General features: G+C 38.5%; 1 protein-coding gene across 1 annotated transcript; it reads left to right on the plus strand.

Moving 5' to 3' along the window:
- The first annotated feature begins 2,377 nt into the window (after positions 1-2,377).
- On the plus strand, positions 2,378-7,751 carry RPL8 (ribosomal protein L8). Its single transcript, XM_075196406.1, has 6 exons — positions 2,378-2,445; positions 3,036-3,179; positions 3,970-4,111; positions 6,448-6,666; positions 6,778-6,893; positions 7,545-7,751. The coding sequence occupies exons 2-6, from the start codon at positions 3,042-3,044 to the stop codon at positions 7,701-7,703; spliced, it is 774 nt and encodes a 257-aa protein (XP_075052507.1). The 5' UTR covers positions 2,378-2,445; positions 3,036-3,041; the 3' UTR covers positions 7,704-7,751.
- Positions 7,752-15,900: the final 8,149 nt, after the last annotated feature.

Genomic DNA, 15,900 nt, shown 5'->3' on the forward strand with positions numbered 1-15,900 from the left:
TATTTTATGTCCCATCACCTTCCACAGCACTAACCCCTATCACCTTCAGCATGTATATAACAAATGAATTAAAGCAATTTGCTTCCCAAGCCCATCCTCTACTGTTTGTCATATTGGAATGCAGTATGCACATAATGAAAATATGGAACAAAGTGTGCATTAATATAAATATTAATGTGTTCTACTTTGAAGCTGCAATATTAATCTGAACATATACACTGCTATTTATAGATTGATTATAATTAACAATATAAATGTTATTTAAAAAAGTCATGTGCATCTATTTTTTATATCTTACTCTTACCAGTATGTGACCTAGTTGACTCCTCATATGTCTCCTCAAGCACTTAGTTGTTTGGCTCATAATTACCACATTACAGAAACCCTGCTTTTCACATTTTCAACCACATTGTTTGCAGTCTTCCAGTGCAGATACCGTAGTGTGATCACTAACCAATCAACATTGGGAACTCTTCAATATCAGGTGTGATCATTCTTATTCTTGATTAGCAATCTTTACCAAATACTGCTCTCCTGCTTGAATACCTGGTTGAATTCCAGACTAAAAATAGTACTGACAATTAAAAGAATAAAAATTTCCTCAGTTTAGCTTAATGCCAACCCTGCAGTCCATTTTCCCTTTTGCACATTTACTATACACAGTTAATAACTACAGGGCAGGTTGAAAATTGTAGGAATAATTAAATAGGTTTCCAAGTTTAGTCATGCACCCCTCTATCTGACCTGCCACCCATGAACTATAAAAATTCAATCCTTCTGCTTTGCAATCTCACAGTGTGATATGTCTCCCAGAGGAGAGACCAAGACAATTTAGGACAAGTTCTGGCCACACACATAGTAACTATTGTAAGGCAGTTTGTTATTGATCTTCTAACCTGTGCTAGTGGAGCACAGTTTATGCTTTAAACATTGCTGTACTGTTCCTGTATTTGAGAGCTGGTATGAGGTCAATAGATGAAAACTCACCAGAAGACTACGAGGGTCAGGTGCAAGTGGAGAATAACATCAATGGAACTAACAGTACAAAATATAGGTGCAGGGCATTTTGTGAGAGGTAGTGAATGATTCACAATCTGCCACAATAAACTCTGCCACATTATCAGTTGCTGTTAAGTACTCTGGTATTAATTCCTGCCTTTGATCAACCTGTGTAATACACTGCTGAAATCTCTGTGTGAGTTCCTGCCTATGATTGGGCCAAATTACATTTTATGATCAAGTGTAAAGATCATAACAACTTGTTATGTTCTAACAGTTTCCACCAGTCCCATCTGACTAAATCTGACTTGACTACTTAAAAATATTTTTGTGTGACTGTCACACACAAGCCACAAAATTAGAGAAAACTAGTGTGGTCTTCATAGTGTGCTGCACAAAATGTATTGCACTGATACAAATAAGTTTTTTTTATTGTACTTTGATCACTAAGATACTCTCTGCATTCATCATCAGCTATTTATATAGCGCCACTAATTTTGCAGCGCTGTGAGAACACACTCACATCAGTCCCTGCCCCACTGGAGCTTAAATTCCTAACATATACACTCACAGACAGACATAGAGAGACTAGGGTCAATTTGATAGCAGCCAATTAACCTACTAGTATATTTGTGAGCATTGTTTATTGATAACTGGAAAGCAGGTTTTGGTTGCACCTACTTATCTTCACTATGTGCTTTATTGCATTGGAAAGTCTCCCTTTCCAATGTCCTCCACTCAAGGTAGATGGAACAACAGTAGGTGGGTATTTTTTATTTTTTTGCTGCACTGTAGTAATAACCGATAAAAAATAGTTTTCATAGATTGCTTCTCCAGAATGTATTGTTACACTTGAGTCAGACAAAAGTCCTTTGGAAAGAATAACTTTTGTTTCAATGTATAAAACATACATAAGAAAAATGTTTGCATACATGTTGAGCAAACACTGGCATTTGACACAAATGCCAAACTATGTTTTATAGCAAGTGGGCTGAGCCAAAACATGTTGAGCTTTTTATTTAATGTAGTTAAATAAAATAGGTTTTCAAAAGGCTCACTTTTTTAAACCTACTTGACGCTGTCTTTGACAAACCAGGCGCAAATTGTGAACATACCGATTCTTCTTTCAATCCAATGATAGTTGATAGTGCTGTTGTAATTTCGAACCATTATGGATCTCACATTTACAGTGTCAGAAACATCTAGATCCATAATGTTATTTGCCATCAGAAATTAATTTCATATCTAATGTTTCTCTTTCACTGTTTGATATACCACTCGACATGTCGTATACATTTTCTTTCCCAAATCAAAAATGGCGCTGCTTTTCTTTGACGTATTGTGGTGGCTGACAATTTCCCAGGCTGCCCCACGTCACCGCTTTCTCCGGAAGAAATCGGCTGTCTGAGGCTGGGAACTTCCTCTTCGCGGATAGCCCGGGCCTAGGTAGGATGTCTGTGCCATCTCTCTGCTAACTCAATCCGGTTTCAATCCCCGGTATAAATCGGTCATCCGGCCCTGTATCCGTCCTTCTCCGGGGGGAATAATCACCAGGGCCTGGTCCATTTAGCAGGGGGGGTGTATTTGTGTAATTGGAGGGGAAATAGCAGATATTAGTTTCCTCCTGTCACCGTACCTGGACTTACATGCCGGGGGGTGCGGGAGGGTCGCAGATTGACCGGTAATAAAGGGTCTTCGGGGCAGTTATTGGGATGATGCTCATTTTGTTTTTTATATATGTTAAATTCTAGGGAGAAACCAAGGCCTCCTACTACAGGAAGGCGACCGAGTGCCTCCCATGGGTTATCCTGGGCTACTTACTTGCTTTATAACAATTTCTATGTAATGTCTTGTATTGATAACTGCTATATATCTACTGCAGTTACACAGCTTGTTCTTGAAGTTTAAACATTGTTTGGGTCTATGTATATAGTTGTGCTTTTTTTTCCTACTGTTTAAGCAGTGTTCACATTTTGTATGTATTTTCAATGTAGCGGTAACTATGCACAATTTAAGACTGTTCTGTTTTCTTCTAGTACACAATGGGACGTGTGATTAGGGGACAGAGAAAGGGTGCCGGTTCTGTTTTCAGAGCCCATGTGAAGCACAGAAAAGGAGCCGCTAAGCTCAGGGCTATCGACTTTGCTGAAAGGCATGGCTATATCAAGGGTATTGTAAAAGTGAGTAATTTCTTTTGTCATAGATGCAAAATGTCTTGTCTTAAGTTCTGATGTTATCCTCAATTTTCATTGTTTTCAAGGTGATCTGAGCAGTAATTTTCTAAATAAAATGTATGGCCAATGATCCTTGTTCATTTTGTCATTGAGTGATAAATTCCAGTATATGGATGTAGTTCTATCTACTTTTTTTTAATATATAAATGCAAGGTTAATAAACAGAATGGAGTAAACAATATGCTGTAACCTATAACCACCAAATGCAAATTGTTTGCTTAAAACTAATGGCTAATATTTAGTTGTTGTGGGTTGAAATACACTTATTTTACTTAGCTAATTTGTTAAAAAAATCAATCTGTTATGAATAAGGTCAGATGTTTATTTAGAAGGAATACCTGTGCGTACCACCATTATGGCAATGTTGTTTATTCTTGATAGTTTTATAATGGATCTACATGCCAGATGCTTATTGGACATTGTCTTGGTTTTCATACTTCACTAGAACTCCATATAGTCTTTTGCTTGGCAAAGAATGGTTCACAGCTTAAGACATGCTTTTGGATTCACACAATTATGCTCCTAACATGTCCTGATGGTGTTTATTCTATTGTAAATAATGACGACAATTTACAATGATTGGTATTTGCAACAAAACTTGATTTGCTTAGGTTAAATTGCTTGTATGTAGGCATTGTGGTGTTATACAGCTTGCATGCAATTTTACATGAAGACAAAAATCTGTATATTAAAATACTGCTACTTTTGTTATGAACATAAAACTTCTCTCCTCCAGGACATTATCCATGATCCCGGCCGTGGTGCTCCTCTTGCCAAGGTTGCTTTCCGTGATCCTTATAGGTTCAAGAAGAGGACTGAACTGTTCATTGCAGCTGAGGGTATCCACACCGGTCAATTTGTTTATTGTGGCAAGAAAGGTAACAGATTTGGACTTGACAGCCAACTAAATGCTTACAGAAAAGCCAATGTTGTTTTGGGTATCTGCATATTTTTCTTCAAAAAATATGTGCTGCTACTGAAGTTTTGTGTGCTTAAGACACCTTTTGTAGGCTTGAACTTGGATATTTTATTTCCCAAATAACTAAATGAAAATGAATCCATCAAGTTTTTGTGATGGCTATTAATTGGGACTACATTTCAGCTCATCAGGTGCTCATGCAACTTTCTGGTATGTACACATGGTGAACATGACTTGAACACATGTAAAAATCATGTGGTTATTAGTACTCTGACCTTATAGTTAAATGGAATTTCATGTGCTGTACAAGGTTCTACATATTGTACTGAATTCTGAATGTTATCCTTGTAAATATGTTTTAGTGATTTACGTTTGTTTTTTTCCATAGTCAAAAGTAAAATAGTGTTTTTAAACAATGTCTTTTAAAGGTTTTGCTTTTTGACAATATTTTGAAATATTTCACTGCAGATTGTCTTACAGTGAACAGTACACACGCAATAAAGCAGCTTTTTGTTGATTAAGCCATTGGTCAAGAACACAGCCCATCAATTACTGGAACATATTTCATCACTATTTTGTAGTGAATTGATGGGTTGCACACTAGTGCTTTGGCTCTGCAAACAAATTCTGTTTCAACTGTGTGTGTCACAGGAGTGCTTTAATGTTTATGTAGGAAGTCTATGAAAGCATATCGTCCAACTGTCCTGATTTTGAAGGACAGCCACCCCCGAATCAAGACTTTTGAACCTATTCCAGAACCATTAGGAGGTGTGTTGCTTAAATGGAGAGCAGCATTGAAGGTTTTTTTTTTTTAGGGGAAGAGCTTAGGGGGGGGGGGGGGGGGAGCGTGGCATGCTCAATTTGACTGGCTGTGGCCCCATTTAGCATTACCTCTTGCATGTGTGTGCCACAGATTGCACATGACACTGACTTAGGACAGACAAAAGTTTGAAGGTATGTGGAAGTGAAACCCCCTGTATAGACTTGGTTATGAAGAGATTAAATTTGACTGTTATTGGGGGGCTTATGATTGATATTTGATTACTTTCATTTATCAATGTAATAAGGCATTTTAACTTGTTCACAGCATAAAGAGTGATTATTAGCATGCATTCCAAACAGAGAGATTCAGGCATTTTGAGTATAAAACAATTCTGATGCTGACCTAGGAACTTAAACATACGTGACCTTATGCCAATTTAGAAGTTAACTTTATCTGACCAGTGGGCTTTTACTCTGTTAAAAAAAAAAAAAAAAAAAAAAAAAAAAAAGGTCTCCTGGCCTCTTTTGCTGCGTTGCTTTAATATAATCAGGTTTGAACATAGTTGTGGTTTAATGACCAGTTTCATGCTTTTGGGCAGCACGGTGGCTAAGTGGTTAGCACTTCTGCCTCACAGCGCTGGGGTCATGAGTTCAATTCCCGACCATGGCCTTATCTGTGTGGGGTTCGTATGCTCTCCCCGTGTTTGCGTGCGTTTCCTCCTGGTGCTCCGGTTTCCTCCCACACTCCATAAAACGTACCAGTTAATTGGCTGCTATCAAAATTGACCCTAGTCTGTCTGTCAATTTAGACTGTAAGCTCTAATGGGGCAGGGATTGATGTGAATGAGTTCTCTGTACAGCACTGTGGAATTAGTGGCGCTATATAAATGATTATTATTTTGAGTTGACCCGAGGACCTGCACAGGTGGCCTGCCCAAGCTGGCAGGAGCTGCTTGATGTGCTACAGAATGAGGGTTATATTTGCAGAACAGATTCTTAAAGGCCATTTAAATTCAGCACCCAACATCCCAGATTTTCCTCTGCAACTCTATGGGGTGCGAGACAGAACCAGTGGTGGCACATCTCTGTGGAGTGTGTTCTGTAGGCACATGGAGCTGAATTAAATCTGCCCCTTAGGGGCATATTCAATTGCCGGCGGAAACGCCAAAAATCTTCCGCTCCGCGCACTATTACCGTTATTACGGTAATAGTGCGCGTAAAAACCATTATTACGGTAGTTTTCTCACTGGATTTCAGCTCGCAGCTCTCTCTGAGCCACAAGCTGAAATCCAGCTTACTATTACTGTAATAACGGTAATAGTTTTAACGCGGCGGGATATTCAAACAATTGAATATGCCCCTTAGTGTCTACTTTTGCACATTTAACATTTTAAAAGCACAAGTCGCATTTTTCTTCTAATGCAGCACTTCAAGACTGTGGGCTTGCACCAATATAATGTATGGTGGGGGGATGGGGGGATTATTGCAATGTTACTAGCAAAGAACTAATTTTACAATACTTTTATTTTTTAGCTCAGCTTAACATTGGCAATGTCCTCCCTGTTGGCACCATGCCTGAAGGAACCATTGTGTGTTGTGTAGAGGAGAAGCCAGGTGATCGTGGCAAACTGGCTCGTGCATCTGGCAACTATGCCACAGTCATCTCCCATAATCCTGAGACAAAGAAAACCAGAGTGAAGCTGCCTTCTGGTTCCAAGAAGGTGATCTCTTCTGCCAATAGAGCAGTTGTTGGTGAGTATTGCTTGTTCCCAAAAATGCACTAATAAGCTTAAAATAACAAAGCTTGGCGGTTTTTTTTTAAAATTATTATAAAAAAACCTGACACATTTTGTTGAAATACAGGAGTTGTTGCTGGTGGTGGACGTATTGACAAACCCATCTTGAAGGCAGGTCGTGCTTACCACAAGTATAAGGCTAAAAGAAACTGCTGGCCACGTGTCCGTGGTGTTGCCATGAACGTAAGTTTTCAATTTTTATTTGGTTTGGATGTAGCGTTTTCTTTATTTGAAAAACCACTGCAGAGCCCCTTACTAAATATATGGTTACTGTCTCCTTCCATCCATGTACTTCGCGACTCTGTAAGAAGAATAGATAGTGTATTGTGCTTGTGGACCATGAGTGTTGCTTCCATTCGCTCCCATATTGTGCAGTGGGAGGGAGGGGAGCCTGGAATGTGAAGGGATGTGCGTTGCTGGTATGCGACCTAATCACGGACAACATTATTTCCTTTCCTGTGGGAAGTATATAGGCAAACAATGTTGGTGTTATTTTTTACCACAAAGTATTGAGTGAATAAAGCAATATGATAAAGATGGACCATTTTATTGGTATTTAGTTGAGCATATAATATGGACATATGTTCACTCCATAATGAATTTCTAAATGTGATGCAAAGCTCACAGGATTGACAAGTGTGATGTTTATTAGCATAGCTGGCTTTTCACATTTGTGCTCTTTATATGGTATTCCCTGGTGAGTGAGCTTGAGCAAATAGGTTGAAATAAAGTGGCAATATTATACTCATACTCTGTAAACCATACATATACAGTATTGATTGGTGATATTTGCATTAAAGACAAGCTTTTAATTTTTTCCCTCCCTCTTTACAGCCTGTAGAACATCCCTTTGGTGGTGGTAACCATCAACACATTGGTAAACCTTCAACTATCAGGAGAGATGCTCCAGCTGGTCGCAAAGTTGGTCTCATTGCTGCGCGTCGTACTGGGCGACTGCGTGGTACAAAGACTGTGCAGGAAAAGGAGAACTAAAATATTCTGCATTATTTACGTAATAAACCCTTTAAAAAAAACAAAAAACTGAGTGTTCTGTGTAAAGTAATATGCTGGTATGTAGGCCGTAGCTTCCTAAATGTCTTGTTCTGATATACATACAAAATTATCATATTAAAAGATAAAAATTGTGGCTATTGAGCCAACCATTATTGAAGATGGAAGTTCAACAGTTAGCAGGAATCTTTAGCAATTCTTCTTTAAACATATTACTAGTTTAATGTGTATAGCACTACTCAAAAAGGGCTCAGTAATCATATTTCTGCCAAAATTTAATTTAAAAAGCTGTAACCCACTTAGAATCATTCTACACTGAAACTATAATTTTTGTGCAAAGTTATCCTGCCAAATTAATACATAGATTGTATATGCCAGGGGAAGTTAATGGTAGTGAGTTTAAATACAAAAGAAGTTTTGCTTATATTCTCTCATTCCCCTTGTTATTTGGTGTTTAATCACTGACTGGCACCTGTAAGTATTGAAAGGGATGAGTATACATGTAAAACCTTTTTTAGTCTTTTATGAAGAAAGAAATGTTACTTCATGTGAATATTAAAATCCTATACATCCAGACTTTGCTTGGAGAATCCAGTCTGGACATAACCATTATCTGCTCTTTTATGTATTTTTTTTTTTTTTTGTGTGTGCAATACCTTGGTTTCTCTTCACTTGCTGTCCCTGTTTGATTCAAATCCGAAGAAGGTGGGGGACAAAACAACTTGTAGCCAATCCATTCATTAAGTCTCTTGGGAGCACTATATATTTGAAGGTGTATACTGATCTTGTCAGAAAGTAGTCTGTCTACTACTGATTGTTATTGAGGGCAAGGCTAGAGTTATCTTGGCTAATAACATGGTGGGAATGGGGCAAGTTACAAACAGAAAGAAGCAGCCCTCTCACCAATAGCACAAATTAGTTTTGTAAAGCTATTACACTGCAGGAATGTTAATGTATTAAACACACCTATATAACATGGAGTTCATAAGTTAAACTTGTTTCAGATGTAATATTTAGGTTGGTAAGGCACAGAAATCTCCAATAGTGGTTTGTTGGTTGACATGGGGGAAACGGCCCCTAAATTTTGCTCTTGTGGCGTGCAGTTTCCCAACAATAACACAAACACAACTCTGTCATATACATAATGTATTTGCCCAATTCCTCTCGTCGTAATGAACTCATAACACACTTTAGTTTAGGTAAAGGTATGTATGCTTAGGATTTCTTGGCTATCCTAATATTCACTATTTTCTAAAACAATCCCATACAGAGCAAAGATAATGTGAAGTGGTTTTAAAGAGCCAAAAATTAATCTTGTAAATAAAATACAGTAAAGGTATTAGTGTTAATACATAAAATGAACCTGAGCCTTAGCATAAGAGCTGCATTTCTCAGATGGAGGGAAGTCTGACAATTTGGGCTTTGCCACAATTGACTTATTTTGCAGTCACATCTGCCCCTGGCTGCTGGATCACAATGCAGCAATGTTATTTGCAGCTCACCTGCAGTGGGTCTACACTGGACCAGGAGGAAGATGTAAATAGGCTCACACAGATGAGTAAATGATTTATGGTGCCAGAGAAGGCTGTTCGAATATTGCAAACTGCTGATCTGGGATTTTCACATGCAACAGTCTTTACAGAGTTTACAGAGAATAGTGCGCAAAATAAGAGAAAAAAAAGTTTAGTGAAGAGCAGCTCTGTTAAGTGGAAATGCCTTGTTAATGAGAGTTGAAAGCAAGTGGCCAGACTCACACGAAGGGAACAATAACCTAAATAATCATGCGTTACAACAGGGGTAAGAAGAAAAGCATAAAAACGGGTTCCAGTCCTGTCGACTAAGAACAGGAATCAGGGTACAGTGGGTATAGGCTTACTGAAATTGAACAGTTGAAGATTGGGAAAACATTGTCTAGTGTGACATCTTTATCTCTGCTGCAACATGCAGATGATAGGGTCAGAATTTGCTGTAATCCATGCTGCCTTGGGTCAGGGGTCACTAGCGTAGGCTAGTGGTGGGGATTATTTTCTTGGAACGTTAGGCCCATTAATAACAACTGTGCATTGTTTAAATACCACTTTCTACCACGTATTGTTGATGACAATGTGTATGTTATGGTCCACTTACCCATTTTCTAATGGCTACTTCTAGTAGGATAATGTGCCATGCCATACTGCATGTCATCTTAAGCTGGTTCCATAAACATGACCATAAGATTGGTTGGTGTATATAATGACCTCCATACTTCCCAGATTTCAATCCAATGCAGTGGAATGGGAGATCAGCATGAATGTGCAGCAAATAATTCTGCATCAACTGCGTGATGCTATTATGTTGATATGGACTGGCAGTTATGGAATGTTTCCAGAACCTTGTTGAATTTATGCCACAAATAATTCAGGCTGTTTTGGAGGCACAGGAATGTCCTACCCAGTACTACAATGCTGTAGAGGCTATGGAGAGTGTGTATGTATATACACACAAGCTAAAGCTTTCTTCCAACCTTTAAGATTGTAAGGTCATTTGTGCAGAGCCATGTTTACCTTCCCTTTCAGGTTTATGTATGTAACTGTCAAGTCCTTATACCCTCAATGTACAACTCTGGAGTATATTGGTGCTTCATAAAAATAATTATTTCATAAACACATTGTATTTATTTCATATTATGTATACATAGAATCAATGTTTTGGTGAAGAGCAAACTTGAAATTTTTCCTATCAAAACCCTTCACTTGTCTTTGGTAATAAAGAGCTAAAGATGTAGATGATAATATAATGAGGTTCACTAAACCACATATTAAAAGAGCATCATTAAATATATTCCAATCAAGGCTAAGTTACTCGCAGTAAACCAGGCAAGTACTAACACATGGACCAAATAGAGCCTAAAACCCTGGCACATGAATGAAAATAGTTAATAGCCTTTGCCTCAAAAAGTAACATTGGAAAGCTAGTGCTACAGCCAGTATTCTTAAAGATTGTGAAAATCTTAATGAAAACTTTCAGAAAACAAAATCTTATGATCAATATGAAGAGCAACGGAGTCTTGAAGTCTGCATTCTGTTCCAAAACTGCTCATTCATCAAATTGTTTAAAATACATTGAGGTATCCATATTATTTATTTATGAAAGTTTGTTATTCCATTAGGTCACTCTTTATTTAACACTACTTGATGAGTTAAACGTAATTGCTAAAAAAAAAATATGTAAAACTATAGCTCAGTGCATAGTAACAAACCACATACATAGAAGTGCTAGTTGCTGGGTGTTTTATCCTTACTGCCGTAATGAATGCTACCTTCTGTACCTCAAAGTAATTGGACTTATAGTGTCTGCCAAGAACCCTACACATAAATTACTAGGCGCTGACCACTTCTACCAGCATCGTCAGAAAGTTGTTTTTAAATTATTAATTTTTTAACATGTTCTAAATTTTTTCAGAGAATACTATAGTAAACAATTGTTGCTCCATATTTTTACCATTCTATTTCCAAGGTTTAGTACAATTTATTGCAAATGCACCATTGAGGTTTCATATATCGGAGTCCCTGGATAGCAGTGTATCCTAATAGGCCTATACAAAGACTCCTATCTGGTAGGTGTGTACACTATACTTAATATAGTTCACATGGACCAGCCACATTAAAACCACTGACAAGTGAATAAAATGGATTATCGCGTTACAATGGCACCTGTCCATCACACAGCAAAAGTTAAACAAGAAAAGTTAGTTTTTGAAGTTGACGTGTCGGAAGCAGGAAAAACCGGGTAAACTAAAGGATCCGATCTACTTTGACAACGGCCAAGTTGTGATGGCTAGGCGACTGGCTCAAAGCATCTTACTGATTAGGACTTCTGCCTCACAGCGCTGGGGTCCTGATTTTGATTCCCAGCCATGGCCTCATCTGTGTGGCGTTTGTATGTTCTCCCCTTGTTTGCATGGGTTTCTTCTGGGTGCTCCAGTTTCCTCCCACAATCCAAAAACATACTAGTAGGTTAATTGGCTGCTATCAAAATTGACCCTAGTCTGTGGGTGTGTGTTAGGGAATTTAGACTGTAACAGTCAGGAACTGATGTGAGTTCTCTGTACAGCACTGCAGAATTAGTGGCGCTATATAAATGAGGATGATGATCTCGGCAGGTTTTGTGGAGTGCTCCTGATATACAGTGGTTAGTACCTACAAAAAGTGGTACAAGGAAGGACAACCAGTGATCGGGCCATTGATGTGAGTGGGGAGTGAAAGCTAGCCCATCTGGTACAATCACACAGACGAGTTACTGTAGCACAAATTGCTGAAACAGTTAAGGCTATCTGCAATAGAAGGTATCAGAACAAATTCCTGTCCATCACAAAAAGCACCTCCAATGGCCATATGAATGCCAGAACTGGACCATGGCGCAATGGAAGGTGGCTTGGTTTGATGACTCACATTTTTCCATTATGTGGACAGCCGGGTGTGTGCCGTTTACGTGGGTAAAAGATGCCACCACGATACATGACAGGAAGACAACAAGCCAGCAGACACACATGTGATTCTCTGGGCAATGCTGGGAAACCTTGGGTCCTGGCATTCACATGGATGTTACGTTGACACATACCACCTACCTAAACATTGTTGCAGAACACATACACCCCTTCATAGCAACAGTATTTCCTGGTGGCAGTGGTCTCTTTTGGCATAATGCACCTTGCCTCACTGCAAAAATTGTTCAGAAATGGTTTGAGGAACATGACAAAGAGTTCAAGGTGTTAACCTTGCCTCCAAATTCCCCAGACCTCAATTGATCGAGCACCTGTGGCATGTGCAGGAAAAACAAGTCTAAACCATAGAGGCCCCACCTTGCCACCTACAGGCGTTAAAGGATCTGCTGCAATTGTCTTGGTGCCAGATACCACAGGACCCCTTTACAGGTCTTGTGGAGTTCATGACTCAATGGATCAGCGCTGTTTTGGCAGCAAGAAGGGGACCTACACAAGGTTAGGCAGGTGGTTTTAATGTTGTAGGTGATTGGTGTGTGTGTATGTGAAAAAATAAATAAAATGATATATACATATACAAAGCGGAGTCTGGGTAATAAGTAAACTTGTATTAAGAACATGTGAGAGCCCGCTTTTCTAAGCAGTCTACATTACAAACTGTATTTGCAGACATCTATGGTGCACTAGGTATTATATGTATGTTGGTTATGCTGGCTTTTTAAAATCTTTCTATTTTACAATAGGTGGTTAATACATTTGTAGATATTTTAACACATTACCTATTACACCAAAACAGTACTTTAAATCTAATATTATAACAGACACCAAAAGCACTTATAGTGTATTTGTTTACCTATATATTAGTATACTTCATAACTAGACCCAATGCCTTCAAATATAACTATGAACTAGGTCCATCATTACTGAACATTTACAGTAAAACTTTTTATTGAGAACATAACTTCCTTATTGATAAAAATTAATGTAGACCACGCCATTAAGACATTTAATCAAAAAGCTGTACATATGCCAGACCCACATTATTACAGCTATCCTTGCCCCTTCAAACAGAGAAGTCTAACATTATTGAAAGCCAGACCACAAGCTTTTCTTTTAATTCATCCAAATAAGTTTAGTATAAAAGTTGTAGGCAGTGTTCTCCTAAAATATAATGTTTTTCCTGGAGAGAAGTGGCTTCTTTGCCACTTAGTAATTATTACATATTAAAACAAAGTGATTCCCAAAAGCACCCTGACATTGTAAGTACCTAAAGTTTCCTATAGGGAAAGGACCATGGACAGGAGCTCTAAAGACACTATTTTAAACGACAGACGCTCAAAGTAAATTAGTAATCTCCCTAGCCATAATAATGTATATATACTTTTTTATTTGTACTTGCCTTAATGCCTCTTAATACCATTGAGAATTTGTGTCAATCATCAAGGTCTGGGGAGTTTCCTGGCCATGGATCCAAAATTTCCATGTTTTGATCCCTGAGCCACTTAGCTTTAACTTTTGCCTTATGACAAGGAGCTCCATCATGCTGGAAAATGCATTGTTCGTCACCAAACTGTTCTTGAATGGTTGGGAGAAATTGCTCTTGGAGGATGTTTTGGTACCATTCTTTATTCATGGCTCTGATCTTAGGCAAAATTGTGAGTGAGCCCACTCCATTGGCTGAGAAGCAACCCCACACATGAATGGTCTCAGGATGCTTTACTGTTGGCATGACACAGGACAAATGGTAGCGCTTGCCTTTCCTTCTCCGGCCAAGCGTTTTTCCAGATGCCTCAAACAATCTGAAAGGGCATTCATTAGAGAAAATGACTTTACCCCAGACCTCAGCAGTTCAATCCCTGTACCTTTTGCTGAATATCAGTCTGTCCCTGATGTTTTTCCTGGAGAGAAGTGGCTTCTTTGCTGGCCTTCTTGACACCAGGCCATCCTCCAAAAGTCTTTGCCTCGCTGTGCAAGCAGATGCACTCACCCTGGCTGCTGCCATTCCTGAGCAAACTCTGGACTGGTGGTGCCCCGATTCTGCAGCTGAAAGCCAAATCAACTTTAGGAGGCGGTCCTGGCTCTTGCTGGATGTTCTCGGGTGCCCTGAAGCCTTCTTCACAACTGTTGAACCTTCCTCCTTGAAGTTCTTGATGATCCAACAAATGGTTGATTTAGGTGCACTCTTACTAGCAGCAATAGCTTTGCCTATGAAGCCCTTTTTGTGCAAAGCAATGATGACTGCACGTTTTCTTGCAGATAAGCATTGTTAACAGAGGAACAACAATGATTTCAAGCACTACTCTCCTTTTAAAGCTTTCAGTCTGTTATTCTAACTCAGTCAGCATGACAATGTGATCTCCAGCCTTGTCCTCAACACTCTCACCTGTGTTAACCAAGGAATCGGTGACCTGATGTCAGCTGGTCCTTGTGTAGCAGGGCCGAAATGCAGTTGAAATGTTTTTGGGATAAAGTTCATTGTCATGGCAAAGAGGGACTTTGAAATTAATTGCAATTCATCTGATCACTCTACATGACATTCTGAAGTATATGCAAATTGCCATCATGAAAACTGAGGCAGCAGAGTTTGCAAATAATAATGTGTAATTCTCAAAACTTTTGGCCATGACTGTAGAGCTACGGCTACAGCAAACGCCATTACTGAAAGTTATGTGTTTAGAATTCCCCAGCACTGCACATGCAGCTTTAATGTAACCCTAATAAACCCCACTAAATACATAAATTGGACAGAAAAGACGACCCTAATATCTAAGCGCTTATGGTTTCTCTAAAATTCAGAAATAAATTTACTTATATTATTTTGATGCTTCTGCGGCTTTTCTTTGATTATTCAGTCCGAAATGATCATGAAAAAAAAAATCAAATCTAAAACCGTATAGTTAAATAGTGCAAATAATACAAGAATAGTAATACAATACACCCAGTATATGCAAAGTGAAAGTGAATAAAGTCCAGATAGTTATTTCATGTTTACTTTTAAGTTGTATAATTCAAGATATCACACAGGTCGCCCCTCAATGTATTGCACTCAGACACAAAACCCAAGCTGGCCTTTATAAAAGGAACTTCTGTAGATGTAATGGTCTCCTGGAAAGGATGGTTTCTCTCTCAATTCAATTCTTCATTGTACGGTTTAAAGCTGTATAAAATAAGAAGGGATCAAATCTATCAGATCATCTTTTAAAAATGCTGCAATTTTAATTTATACACAATTCAAATGCCCACTCACATTAAAAACATATGAATTATTCCAAATATAAAACAGAAGTGTAAAATGCTCCCAGCAGATGCAACAGGGCAAGTAAACAGCGTTAACAAGTTCTGAAAAGTTCCCAGGGTACAGGAAACACTGGCTGCTTAATTTGGCTCAATATTCTTATTCCAGTAGGTGATTAGCAAAAAGATTTTCTCCTCATCCTCCAACGCGTTTCTACCATAGGTCTTTTTCCAAGGTGGATGAGGTTGATATCTAAGATAATATTAAATTATTGGTTAATATGATAACCCCCATTGCATACAGATAATGGCAGGCAGGAGAAAGGGCAAATTCACTTACAATTGTAAAACAATATTATGCAGGATTTGCTCCCTTTTCATTTCATAGGTCTTTATCTCTCAAGTCATTTCCCCATTGCAGTTTAAACCATCCTTTCCAGGAGAACATTACATCTACACAAGTTC

This window comes from Mixophyes fleayi, chromosome 2, assembly GCF_038048845.1.
Source record: "Mixophyes fleayi isolate aMixFle1 chromosome 2, aMixFle1.hap1, whole genome shotgun sequence".
NCBI classification, from domain to species: domain Eukaryota; kingdom Metazoa; phylum Chordata; class Amphibia; order Anura; family Limnodynastidae; genus Mixophyes; species Mixophyes fleayi.